This window comes from Panthera uncia, assembly GCF_023721935.1.
Source record: "Panthera uncia isolate 11264 chromosome B2 unlocalized genomic scaffold, Puncia_PCG_1.0 HiC_scaffold_25, whole genome shotgun sequence".
NCBI lineage: Eukaryota > Metazoa > Chordata > Mammalia > Carnivora > Felidae > Panthera > Panthera uncia.
In genome coordinates, this window is record NW_026057581.1 from 19,334,721 (window position 1) to 19,348,334 (window position 13,614).

Sequence of the window (13,614 nt, forward strand, 5' to 3'; positions counted from 1 at the left end):
TCCTCTAAAAGAAAGTGGGGCAATCTTTGTGCACCATTTTCTTTGATTCGCAGAAGCCTGCATCACTGATCATTCGATAATCCCTCAAATATTTATTTAGCACCTACTATGTATCAGAAACTGCTAGTTCCTGAGGATGACAGTGGCATTAGTGCTTACATTTACAATCTAATGGTCTATGACCAAATTTCTGAAACAGCGTGTAAAGTTTCTTTGAGAGGCCGCCATCACTCAACATTGTTGGAAAGTAAATAAAAACAATCAGGTACCATTTACTGAATGTCTACTATGTTGCAGACTCTTTACTAGACACTACACATTCAGATTATCTCATATTAAGAAGTTAGGTTGGGGCATAGGCCAATCCACATGCTAACCAACACCTCACTTAAACTGTCATTGGAATGAGCAGGAATTGTACAATTTCAGAGTCAGAGGACATAGTCTGCCACCATAGTCTGTTACAGGGGTTGATTTGACTGCCCTGAGTGGACACATGGCCCTGTCTCCATATTCCACATGCAACTTTCAAGAACAGATAAAAAATTTCAAATAAGGAAGGGCCATTCTTCAGTCAAGAATCCATGGATTTTTCATTCATTAAAAATGAGCACTGGTTTTAAAACACACAGATATAGTAGGACTGGAGGCAATTTCTAAAGGTCATCTGACTTTAGGCACAGTTATATCCAAAGCTTCCAGATGTCATGAAATATTTTGTGCAGTTCTGTGGTTGTAAATCTCAAGTAGCTGCTGTCTCAGTATGGTAGGAAAATGTAACAGAGCTTCAAGAATGACCTAATCACCTATCCATACCTGACTTTCTGGTTGAAACTCCACTCCCTCCTCATCCAAATTCAGAAATAAGATTATTGCACTTAACAGAGGTTCTTAACAGATATGTGGACATTCTCATTTTTACTCCTTGTTAAATGGACGTCCTCCATTGGCTCCACCCAACTAAATGTGAAGCCATAGTTAACTACAGTCAGAAGCTCATAAGGTCTTCTGCAAGGATGAAAGCAGGAAGGTAGGAACAGAATGAACAGGAAGATCACCTCCTGCCAGTGCATCATATGAGAGCCCTGCTAAAAGTCCTTCCAGAAAAGCCTGAAGATATGTTGATAAAAATTTAAGCAGACCTATCATTGGGAAAGAATAGAACTCTATTACAATCAGGTACAGGTGCATCCCACTGTAAGATCGAACACGCAACTATTTGACAAGTAGTCAAATTAGAATTATTGTGAAGTATAGCTTTTTCATTTATATATTTTTTTCCATTTAACTTCATTCCTTTAAAAAAAAAAAAAAGTCAGATGTTACCTGAACTTTGATATTAATCTAGCTTTGGCAGAGATGTGGTGGTTTAATGGATTAGAGCATTTAGCTTTTTACCCCAGAGAGCAATATTTCTTCTTTCTCTCCATAATTAGATAATCTGCCCCTACCCATTACCAGGGCACTAAATTTCAAGTTCTCCATACACCTGAGCAGGCTGCTACATATCTGGCCATCTTAATTTTAGTCTTGATTTATTGAAGCTGAATTACATTTCTAACTTCCTGGAGCTCTGGGTGAATTTTATTGCAAAAGCAATGGGGAGAAAGTTACCATCATATATCTCTCTTGCTGGGCAGAGCTTTTAGGTACACAAGGGGCTCTGTATCCCACTGCTCCATGTCTTATATGCTGAATTTATAACACTTTGAAGCCCAGCTCTAGGGTTACATACAGGCATATCAGAGATGAGATGGGGAATTTGATTTTGCAATAATGATTACTTGTTGCTGAAGCCCACATTCCTGCAGGCTCTGCCTTTATTCCCAATACTAGTGGTGAATAAAACCAATTCCAACTGCTACCTAATCTAGCAAAACTCATCTTTCACTTACGAGAGAGGCCAAAAGAAGGTAGACGGGAAGTCAGGAGCATTTGAGATGTTGGCTAGTTTTACTATTACGTCTCAAGGATTTCTGATTCCATTATCGTGATTCCTTTAGGAATATTTTAATCTTTTAAACTTTCATTTCTTTGTGGGGAGAATGAAAGCTTTGCATCTTTTCCGGCCTGGTGAGTTAATGTGATGGCTCATTCGTGCTGTCTCTTCCACTTCAAAGAGACTGGGTCCCTAGGGCTAGCCAATTGTATTATGGATCCCGCAGATTTGGCTTGCCATTCCTGCTGAGTGTCATCTGCCCTCAGTCTTGCGGTTGGTAATTTTTGTCCTCCCTAACATCATCTGCTTGAGAAATTCGTGCCTGGCAGGCCTGTCTGTCCAAGTTAAGCTTGAAATACAGTAGCCACACTACTAATTTGACAAGGCATAGCTCTAAACAATAAAGCCACAGGCTTGCTTTGACCAAGACCACAAACTTCCAGCCATCTGATTACCAAGTCCCAAGTTTCTTTGGTGCGGTCCATGAGCTAGTCTGTTCATGTCATATAGGCTGTCCTTCCTCTACTGCCTCATTTTTCCGGACCTTCTACAACACACACACCCTTATCTTAAAGTCAGTTAAGAGATTTTTAACCCTCTGGTTGGCCTCATCCACTTGGCAGTTTCTAACTGTTTTCAGCATTTGACTTGAGCCCTGTCACTTGGATAAAAGAATCTAAGAGTTGACTATCCTTGTCAGAAGTTTGGGGAATGCACGATAGACATTGCACTAAAGCAGTGGTTCTCAGACTTTAGCGTGCGTGGTAAATCACCTAGGACTTCTATACAAGTTGCTGGGTCCCAATCTGTGTTTGCGTGGTTCAAGAGGTCTGTTGTGGTTGGCCCTACCCCGAGGACCCCGGTAGGACACTTGTCCAAAGATTGGGTGACAGTAGGCATAGAGCAGCCTGGTCACTCAACGATGGGTGCTTTTGTCCTTTGGCATGGCTGAGTCGAATTTTCTGAAGGTGTGGCCAGCATGGGGATGGAGCACTCTACGTTCTGATCCATTGGCCCTATCACAGGAGCACGTCCCTCTCGTGGTGGCTCTGCAGTAAAGCACCACATGCACTCCAAGCGATGTATCTACACCAGAAGCATCCGTAGGGGCAACAAGCAGGATTCAGTACAAGAGTATGGAGTGGCTGTCCCCCGGAAGATGGTGGATATCAAAGCACAGCATGCTGCTTCCACCAAATGGCCTCTCAAGCCTGGTGTGCCAGGTGCATTCCCAAAACTTCATGAGATGCAGTAATATTTACCATCTTACCTCAAAAGACCCTCTAATCTTTCCTTCTCCTTTGCTTTCATTCATTTCTTCCATTTTTAATTGTTTTCATCCTCCTCAAAAATAGGTTAGACAGAAGAGGATAAACAGTGATGTCAACAGAGAATGTTCCAGAGGAAAATCTTGTGAAATAGATATGATAAAAAGCAAAATAGATTTAGGAAGTCCCCCCCCACCCCCCAGCGATGCCTCTAAGGATGGGCTTATACCAAGGAATGAATTTCAGTGTTGTTCTCAATATGTATATAATTAAGTGCTCATTTTATTTCTATTTTCTAGTTTTCATAAGATTCAATATGGATTTAGCAAATACTACCCCGAAGTCAGAACTTTACTCCTATTAAATTAACATTATTTCCATGATTTAGATATCTTAACTCTCATAAAGCACAATAACTGGAAAAATCCTTTTGTATTTATATGGTCTGAAACTGTCTGATATTGAGCCTCTGGAAAATGATCTTGGATCGTGTAAATATGAAGGTGAGAATACCTGCTCTTAAAAACACAGAAGTACTTAATGTATGATTCCATGCATATAATATTTTTTAAAAAGACAGAATTTTAGAAATGGAGGATATATTATAGGTTGCCAGGGATTGGGATGGGGACAGAGAGGAAGTTGGTTGTGGTTACAAAAAGGCATCATGGGCCGTCCTTATGGCTTTGAAACTGTTCACTATCTTGACTGTGATAAAATTATATAGAGCCAGAGGCGTCCGAGTGGTTCAGTTGGTTAGGCATCCGACTTCAGCTCAGGTCATGATCTCACAGTTTGTGGGTTCGAGCCCTCGTCGGGCTCTGTGCTGACAGCTCAGAGCCTGGAGCCTTCTTCAGATTCTGTGTCTCCCTCTCTCTCTGCCCCTGCCCCACTCACACTGTCTCTCTCTCTCTCTCTCTCTCTCTCTCTTTCAAAAAGAAATAAAAACATTTTTAAAAAATTTTCAAAATTGTATAGAGCCAAATACATGCACACTCTCTGTCTCTCTGTCTCTCTCTCTCTCTCTCTCTCTCTCTCTCTGTCTCTCTGTCCCTCTCTCTCTCTCTCTCTCACACACACACACACACACACACACACACCATCAATATAAGAAAATGGGAAACCTGAAAGATTGGTGAATTGAATCAATGTCAATATCCTGTTTGTGATATTAACATTTGCAAACCATTACCATTGAAGGAAAACCAGGTGAAGTGTACAAGGAATCTCTCTGTATTATTTCTTACAACTGTGTGAGAATCCATAATTATCTCAAAGTTTCATTTAAGAATACAGAAAAAACTCATCAAGCCAGACAGCAAGAGGTAATACCAGACCTTTGGCAGGATGATATAGGGTCCAAGCAGCCCTAATCCTAGCTGAAGTTTCCCGATGCAACAGCACTGCTAATGTGACTCTTTTCTGACTCCTTGCTATGAACCTAACCATCCCAGAGAACAACATAACTCAGTAGTAGGTAGAGCAATACAATCAAACAGCTGGAATTGTATCTACAGATTATAAGCAACAGAATTGCAGAAAAGTAATTGTACAGTATTTTAATATTGTTCCCTCTGGTAGATTGTACCCTCACTGAGAGAAGGAAAAGGCTGAACGGTCTTGCTCACTGCTATATCTCAGCTCCTAGCACTTCACTTGGTACATAGAAAGTGCTCACTACATGCTTGTTAAATGTGTTGGAATGAAGTTTACAGCCCATCTGCCCTTTTAGAGGTCAAATGGCTTCTCTCTTCCCTCCTTCCCAATCTCCCTTCCCCACTCTCTACTCACCCATGTAAATGCATGCAGAGAGACCAAGGTTGTTTATGCCACACGCAAGCTGGGCAGTCATTTAACCTCTCTGTCTCTCAGCATCCTCATCTGTAAGATGGTAATAATAACAGCAGTATCTGCTTCAAAGGACTGACATGAGAGTTAAATGAATTAATATGTGTAGAGCACTTACAACATTATCTGGCAAACCATGGTTGCCACGTAGGTGTCTGTTCAATTGCAACACAATTCTGACACTGATTACCAGAGTTAGCTTAGACCCCACAGGTAAAGGACACCATCCTCTACAAGACTGCCCTTACTTCAGACACCAGGCACAAGCTCCAGGTTCCCAAGCTACCCATGTTAGCTGTCTACAAATTTTGGAGGTGCCCACTCTGTCCCCTCAGATTCAGTAATTCACTAGAATGGTCCTTGGAACTCAGGAAAGTACTGTACTTAGGATTGTAGTTCTGTTGTAAGGGATACAAATCAGGACCAGCCAAAGGAATACATGCATAAGGTGAGACCTGGGAGGGTCCCAACAGGAAGCTTCTATATCCTCTGTATACCTCACCCTCTAGGCACATCAGGGGGAGACTGCCAAGTAGGAAGCTCACCAGGGCTTGTACAGGTTTTATTTGGGTTTCATTACTTAGATATGGATGCTTGAATCATTGGCCATGTGATTGAACCCCCTTGCCAGGACCCACCCCCCTCCCCCCAGAGGTCAGACTGATATTACATGGCTCAGAGCCCCAACCCTCTAATCACACAGTGGTCTTTGAGCTCCCATCCTGAAACCATCTAAGGGCCTTTGAGAGTCACCTTGCTAGCATAAACTCAGGCCACCATGAATAACAAAGTTAATATCTAAAGTGAGATATTCCAAAGATTTAGAGGTTATCTCCAAGGAACCAGGAACAGAGATCAGCCAAATCCTTTACTATACACCATAAATAAAGTTTACTGAGTTGAATAGGTGGAGGGGTAAGGAAGGGAGCGCTCAAAGGGAAGAAGCAGAAATATTCCTGCCACAGCCATGGCACAGTAGAAAGACCCCCTAGCTGACTGGGCTTCGCTGTATTGTAATGCACCAGCCTGGTCATCTAGGCTGATGGTCATGGACCATCTGTCCATGGTTCCGCTCTTTGGTAGCTGTGATGTCATCCTGTGGGAGTACCCGGATCATTGTAAGCCATCTTAAATCCTGTCGATGACAGGGAGGGCATAATTGAAACACACAATTTAATGGATTTATTTATTTACTTACTGTTTCTCAAAATTGTATTATTTCTCACAGAATTCATTATTTCTCACAATACAGATCAGGCAGCTTTCTGGCTTCATGTGGTGGTATCAGTTTCACTGCAGACGGTGCAACTGCATTCAAAAGGCTGATGGTCGGGATGAAGGAACCAAGAATGGCTCCCTCATATTTCTGCGGCCTCGTGCTGACTGCTTGGTGCCTTAGTTCTCACTCACACAGCCTCTCTTTACATGTGCTGTCTCAGTTCTCAGGGCAGGAGACCCTGGACTTGCTGACAAGAGAGCAAAAGTAGAAACCACCAGGTGTCTCAAGGGCCTAAACCGGCACGGCATTTTTTTTCCCACCATGTTCCATTCGTCAAAGCAAGTCAAAGAGCCAGTCCAGATTGAAGGGGATAGGAAACAAACTCCAGGGCTTGAGGGGAAGAGAGAAGCATGTTGCATGTGTACACAGGGAGGGAAGGAATCACTGCAGTCATCTTTGGAGGCTCTCTACTGTATCCTCTGAACCTCAGTTTACTCATCAAAATGGGTATTTTAATAGCTACCTCAACTAGATTCATGAAAAGATTAAGAGACATGGGGAAGATGGTATGTGATAACATTTTATAAATTGTAAAGTCCTAAAAAAGTACAAGATATTTTAGTGGTGGGTGATACAGGTGGATTGTAAGAATGAGAAGAGATTATACAAGGCTTTAAAAGGAGATAAGGAGGTTGTTGTAATCATAATAACATTTATTGAGCATTTGGTTTGTGCCAGGCATTGTACTAAGTGCTTTATAGGTATTATCTTTTTTAATCATCACAACCTCATAAATGGATATTTTATTGCCATTTGACAGGGAAGGAACTGCAGGCAAATGGCAGAGCCAGAGCTTCAACCCAATTCGGTCTGGTTCTAAAGTCTTAACTACTGCACCTAGAATTCTTCTATCACTTAAATCATAATCAATCGGCAGTTGGGTAAGGGGAGGTAGGAGCTACCCCGGAACTACTGAAACAGAACTTTTGAATATGGAACCCAGGATCTGCATATGTAACAGCCACATTAATGTGGAAGAAGCATTAACCTTCCATAGTGAGCCTTTTCAGATTTTTCAGTAATTCAAAGACACTAAATGTTCCCTTATTTTCTTGAGAAAGAGAGTAAGAGGGAAATTGGAGGAGGAGCAGAGAGGGAGACAGAATCAGAAGCAGGCTCCAGGCTCTGAGCTGTCAGCACAGAGCCCAAAGGGAGGCTCGAACCTGTGAACCGCAAGGTCATGACCTGAGCCGAAGCTGCATGCTTAACCAATTGAGCCACCCAGGAGCCCCAGTTATTCAAAGACACGAGAAGACAAGCTATGAGAGGAAATTTGGGTTTGCAGGTACAGAAGAAAACTTGAGTAAGAAAAGTACCTAGAAGGGGGGAGAACAGTGAAGGGCTTTAAAAATAATTATATTTTCTAGAGGTTGATGCTAAAGCTAGGGAAATGAAAGTGAGACTAGAAAGGTTACAAACCAGAGGCAACAACTTGGAATTAACCAGCTGTACATTTCATGTATTAATCCATCTATTTTATGTCTCTGCCTTTGGGCTTGTTGTTTCCTCTGCTAGAAAACCACAAGTTCCATCTTCTTCTCACATACCCTGATTGACATTTCTTCATTTCAGGTCTGAGGACAAATAGGTGCCTCCTCTGGGAAGTCTCTCCTGGCCACCTCCCACCCCCCGGGGTGTCCCACATGTGCTGCACCTTCCTCCATGCTATTATTTGTAGGATTTATACTTTAAATGTTGGTTTATGTTTCTTCAGCACTCGACTGCAAGACCCTTGACAGTAAGGACTGTACAGAAAGTGGGGGGGGGGGGGCTGGGGAACAAGTGAAAACATAGAGATGATTCCTAGAACCACTGGATGAACACAGGAGGTGAAGGAGCCATTGCAAAGCTGCACATTGTCTGCACAAAGACTTGTTGAGGCTTCAAGGTGAACTTTATGGAGTTTAACAAAGAGCAGCAATTAGATATATGCATCCCCAAAGCTGACACTTCATGAACACAATTCAAAGCAGCCCAGCAAATCTTTCTCTTTCATAATTACATGTATTTCCTCTTAGACCATATAATACACAACCGGTTGATATTTCACAAACGCAAATGCCAAGAACAAATTTGTTTTTTCTTCACAGCGGCACGGATGAGGCTAAGTGATTAGACTTAGACTCAAGTTACTTAACCTTTAACCCTATTTCTTCATTTGTTATAAAGAAATGATAAAATCGTTTCCCCGAGTTGCTAACATGACCAAACGCGGCAACGCACGTCAAAATGCTTTATAAAATATTGGTGGCAGGTATAACAGAGATAATATACTTCTACTACTACTAATATTGATATTATTCTGCGGCTGTATCTTCTCTCTTTCAATCTCCCTAATCCAGAATAAATTCCAGCCAGTTTAAGGTGCAATAACAGACGTTCACTCTAATTTTCAGGCAAATTCCAATTCCGCCAGCATCTGCCCTAACCCAGCATGGCGGCATCGGCTTCTTCAAGTTTACAACTCTGGCTACCCAAACACAACTTGTTGCCCGCTGGGTGGACTCAGCTTCCCGTATGCCCTTTGATGACGCTTCAAGCCTGCGCCCGGAAGGCGGGCAGTTCAGATCTGCGCAGGCGCAACGCGGAGGCGGGTGGGCGGAGCAGGTCGCGATGAGTGGCGGAGGGACGGAGACGCCTGTGGGTTGTGAGGCCTCCCCGGGCGGCGGCGACAAGAAAAAGGACTCGCTGGGGACCGCGGGCTCTCCAGCGCACCTCATTATCAAGGGTACGGAGTAGTGGGGCTGTCGCTCTGGTGGATCCCGGCGCTGCTCCACCTCCGGGGCGGCGCCCTCTGACCCGGGCCGCTCCCTGGGGCACCCCCCGGCTGCAGGGCGGCCTAGCGTTCGTGGGAGGTAGGGGGAGTCGTGGCCGGAGTCCGCATGGTTCCCCACGCCAGGTGCCTTCCAATAACAACCAGCCAACTCAGCCCCTGTTACTGCTTCGAAAAACCCGCGGACGTGAGTCTTGAGGCCCGCCCCCTCTCCCCTTTCCCAAGCCCCGGACCTTTGGGCGCAGAACTTCTTTGGACGCCGCCTCTTGATGGTGCTGTAACGCGTAGATACAGCATCGGGCTTAGGGGTCGAGAAGGGTCTGCTCCCTCAGTCAGGTCGTTTAGGAGTTGGGTGACTTTGGTTCGGCCGCTTTACCTACTCTGCCCCTGTGTGCCCCTGGGTCATGCAAGGAGTAAATGAGATAACATATACGAAAGCATCTTAAAACATGAAAGCGCCATATACAGCTACAGATGTCCATTTGGTTTGTCGGCTTTACGCTGGGAGAGGGTTACAACCTGGATTCTCACAGAACTTGAGTAGGTTTGATTCCCAAAGCTCACAACAACCCTGTTTTCCCGTAGCAGGATCTTTGCCGGTTAAATACTGCACTTTCTCATCCTCGTCCTTTCTTAACCCTGTGCTGGTCCTGTCTGTCCCAACATCTTGCAGCGTTGAACACCCCCCCTCCCCCCGTAGGATTCCAGAGTCCTTCAGCACCACCCAGGGAATGACATCCTTCGGTTGCTGCCTATTTTAACCTTATCTGTCAAGATTGTAGACAGCCCCCAGCACGGCTGGCTGTGGCTATTTGTAGACTTCATGTTGTCTCTTAAGTCTAATTAGGAGTGTTGAGAGTGGTGCGTGGGTGTTAGGGCTAAATTATAAATGTTTTTATGTGCGATCTAAGTGAACTGCTGCTTAAAAATGTTTTAAATTGCGGTGAAATACATATAAAGTTTATCTGAACCATTTTTAAATGGACAGTGTTGTGCCATTAGTACATCCCTGTTGTTGTGCATCCATCACCACCGTCCATCTCCATAACTTTTCATCCTCCCGAACTGAAACTCATTGTAGGGATGAAACACTGACTCCCCATCTGACCCTTCCCTCCAATCCCTAGCAACCACCATTCTACTTTCTGCCTCTGTGTGTGACTGCTTTAGATAATTCATATACATGAAATCTTACAGTATTTGCTCTTTTGTGACTGGCTTATCTCACTTTGAATAATGTCCTGAACGTGTCCTTTATCCACGTTGTAGTCTGTGATGGAATTTCCTTCCCTTTAAAAGCTGAATAATATTCCATTGTATGTCTATACCACATTTTCTGTATCCATTCATCTGTGGATGGACCCTTGGGTTACTTCCACCTTTTGGTTTTTGTGAATATTGCTGTGAACATAGGTATGCAAGTAACTGTTTGAGCCCTTGCTTTCAGTTCTTTCGAGTATATGCCCAGAACTGGAATTGGTGGACCAAATGATAATTCTATTTTTAATTTTTTGAGCAATCACCATACTGTCTTCCATAGCGACTGCACTATTTACAGTCTCACGGGGCACAAGGGTTCCAGTTTCTCCACATCCTCACCAACACTTGTTATTTTCTGTTCTTTGGTAGTGGCCCTCCTAATGGGTATGAAGTAGTGTCTTGTAGTTTTGATTTTCATTTTCCTAATGATTAGTGATGTTGAGCATCTTTTTATGTGCTTATTGGCCATTTGTATGTGTTCTTTGGAGAAATGTCTGTTGAAGTCCTGTACCCGTTTTTTGATCAAGTTTTTGTTGTTGAGGTAGAAATTCTCTGTATAGTCTGGATATTAACCCCTTTTCTCATGGATGATTTGCATATATTTTCTCCCATTCCATGGGTTGTCTTTTTCATTGTTGATTGTATCCCTTCATACACAGTTTTGTTTTGTTTCTTTCATGTGTTACTTTAAAAAAAAAAAAAAAGATTATTCAGGGTAAATTTTTTCAAGTTAATCGAAAAGTGAGTTTTAATTAAAAATATGTCTAGAATTTTCTTGGCTTTTTTATGGAACCATTCACTCTTCATTCTGAAAGTCTATTTTTAGTTCATCCTTACTTGAAGACCATTGGTTCTGAACAGATCATTGTTGAATTTTATTGCGAGAATTAGTGAAAAGGAAATAAATAAATGATTTCACTGCTTATGCCCTGGGTCTGTAAGGGTTTGTGGCCCAAGGGTTTGTGGCCCATGGGTGGGGGTTAGGAGGTAAAGAGTGAGAAATAGGAAGGGCTTCCTGAACTTTTTTTTACTGAAGAGTAAAGTGTTAGCAATTAAGGAAAGAGGGCAAGGGTATTTTGGACTTAGTTTGCAACAGCCTGAGCAAAGGTGTGGAGGGCTCAAACAGCATGGGCATGTTTGGGAAATTACATATATTGCTACAAAGTGACTCTCAGAGAGGTGGAGTTTGGTGGAAATCAGACAGTAGAAGACTTCTTGCCTTAGATTGGACTTTTTCTTAAATTAGGAAACTAACCAGCAAGTTTGAGAATCATGTGGTTAGATTTGTATTTTTTTAAATTTTTTAAAAATGTTTTATTTATTTTTGCGAGACAGAGTGTGAGTGGGGGAGGGGCAGAGAGAGGGAGAATCAGAAGCAGGCTGCAGGCTTTGAGCTGTCAGCACAGAGCCCAGCATGGGGCTCAAACCCATGAACTGCAAGATCATGACCTGAGCTGAAGTCGGACACTCAATCGACTGAGCCACCCAGGCGCCCCAGATTTGTATTTTAAATAAAGCACTCAGGCAGATAACAGTGGATCCTCATCTTGTGGATTAGGTATTTGTGAATTTGCCTAATTGCTAAAATGAATTTGTAACTTCAGTATCAATATTGATGATGCTTTCATGGTCATTCCCACATGCACAGAAGAGAGAAAAATTTGAGTTTTTCTACATGCACATTTGTAGTTGAAGCTGAACAAGGCAACCCTTTGCTTTTTGTTTTACCTCTCATACCGTAAATGGGTCCTTTTTGCTTTTTATTTAGTATATTTTTCACATTTTTGTGCTTTTGTTGCTGATTTTGCTTTTTCAAGTGATCCCCAATGTGTAGTGCTGAGTTTTCCCTAAGTACACACATATTCTGTTGTGTGCCTTACAGAGAAAACACTGTAGAAGACAAGTTTCTTTCAGGTATGAATTACAGTGCTGTTTGCTGTGAGACAAATGTGAATTAGTCAACAGTCCACAATAAGGAAGGAGATTCACCAATTTGTGCGTTCGGCCATTCCAGAAAGTGCCAAAGCAACATTCATAGTGTGTGATGAAGTGATGGGAAAGCAGCTAAATTTGTACATTCTTGAGATGATTGACCGAGCATAGTGGACAGCATTGTCGTAAAGCTGAAAGCCACAGAAATTTATGGTCAGTTGTGTAAGGTCAGGAAAACGTTCAACTCTTCTGTCTAGTGCTAGCCATACTTTCAAAGGTGGTACAGGATGAAAGTGTTCAGTTTGCAGGTGAAGTAGGTTATGCAGGTCAAGGGGCTGTGGGAGAACTTTAAGAATACCTGGTAAGTGTTATACACGAAAAAGGATTCTATTGGAAGAGAAGATGGTAAACACTAAGAGTTGGGGCGCCCAGGTGGCTCATTCGTTTGAGCATCCGACTTCAGCTCAGGTCATGATCTTGAGGTTCGTGGGTTCGAGCCCCGTGTTGAGCTCTGTGCTGACAGCTCGGAGCCTGGAGCCTGCTTCCGATTCTGTGTCTCCTTCTCTCTCTGCCCCTCCCCCACTTGTGCTCTGTCTCTATCAAAAATAAATAAAATATTTTTAAAAAACTTAAACGCTGAGAGTGGCATGTTTCACAAGGATGTTGGAAAACAAACCTGTGTGACACAAGTGGCATTTTGGTTTGACAAAAAAATGTGACCAGAAGCTTGCAGGAACCCAACTTTGTATTTCCTGGAGGACCAGTAGTTCAGTGCTTGCTAGTTTAGTGTTGGAGGCAACTGGGTAAACATTGCTACTGGGAATGACAAGAACTGACTCTGTGTGGAGTGGGTTATAGAGAAAAGTGACTAGTTAGTTCAAATAGTCCTAGTGAGACAAGCAGGGATGAAAAAGAGGGAGTGGTTTTGAGACCTGATAAGGAAGAAGAGCATCTTTTTGGTGATGCCGTGGGAGTTATCAGAAACAATTGCAGTAAATTGTTCCTTATGATATTACATTAAAGGCCTGGAAATTCAGGGCCAGAGGAGAAACTTCTTCTGTTAGATAATGAGAGCTCTACAATTGACCATATTTCTTCATGTTCCATAGCCACATGGCATATTGATCTTCTATTAAAGTGCTTATTTTTCTCTGTCTTTTGTGTGAAGGGGTATTTGTCCAACACTCATATTAGAGTGTGAACTTTTGGAGGATGAAAGATTATTTTATCTTATATATCAAACAACAAAAGAATGCTTTGCAGGGTTAGGGTTGAACTTACGTGAAACTCTGTAGCTTACATTTACATGATCAGA

General features: G+C 42.6%; 1 protein-coding gene across 2 annotated transcripts in view; it reads left to right on the plus strand.

Annotated features, from left to right (window-relative positions):
• BLOC1S5 (biogenesis of lysosomal organelles complex 1 subunit 5) overlaps nt 1–13,614 on the plus strand; it is a 68,107-nt gene that overhangs the window by 13,456 nt on the left and 41,037 nt on the right. For both annotated transcript variants that reach the window (XM_049655083.1, XM_049655084.1), the window contains exon 2: nt 8,731–9,062. In XM_049655083.1, coding sequence (XP_049511040.1) covers nt 8,731–9,062 — 332 coding nt within the window. The remainder of the gene's footprint in view (nt 1–8,730; nt 9,063–13,614) is intronic.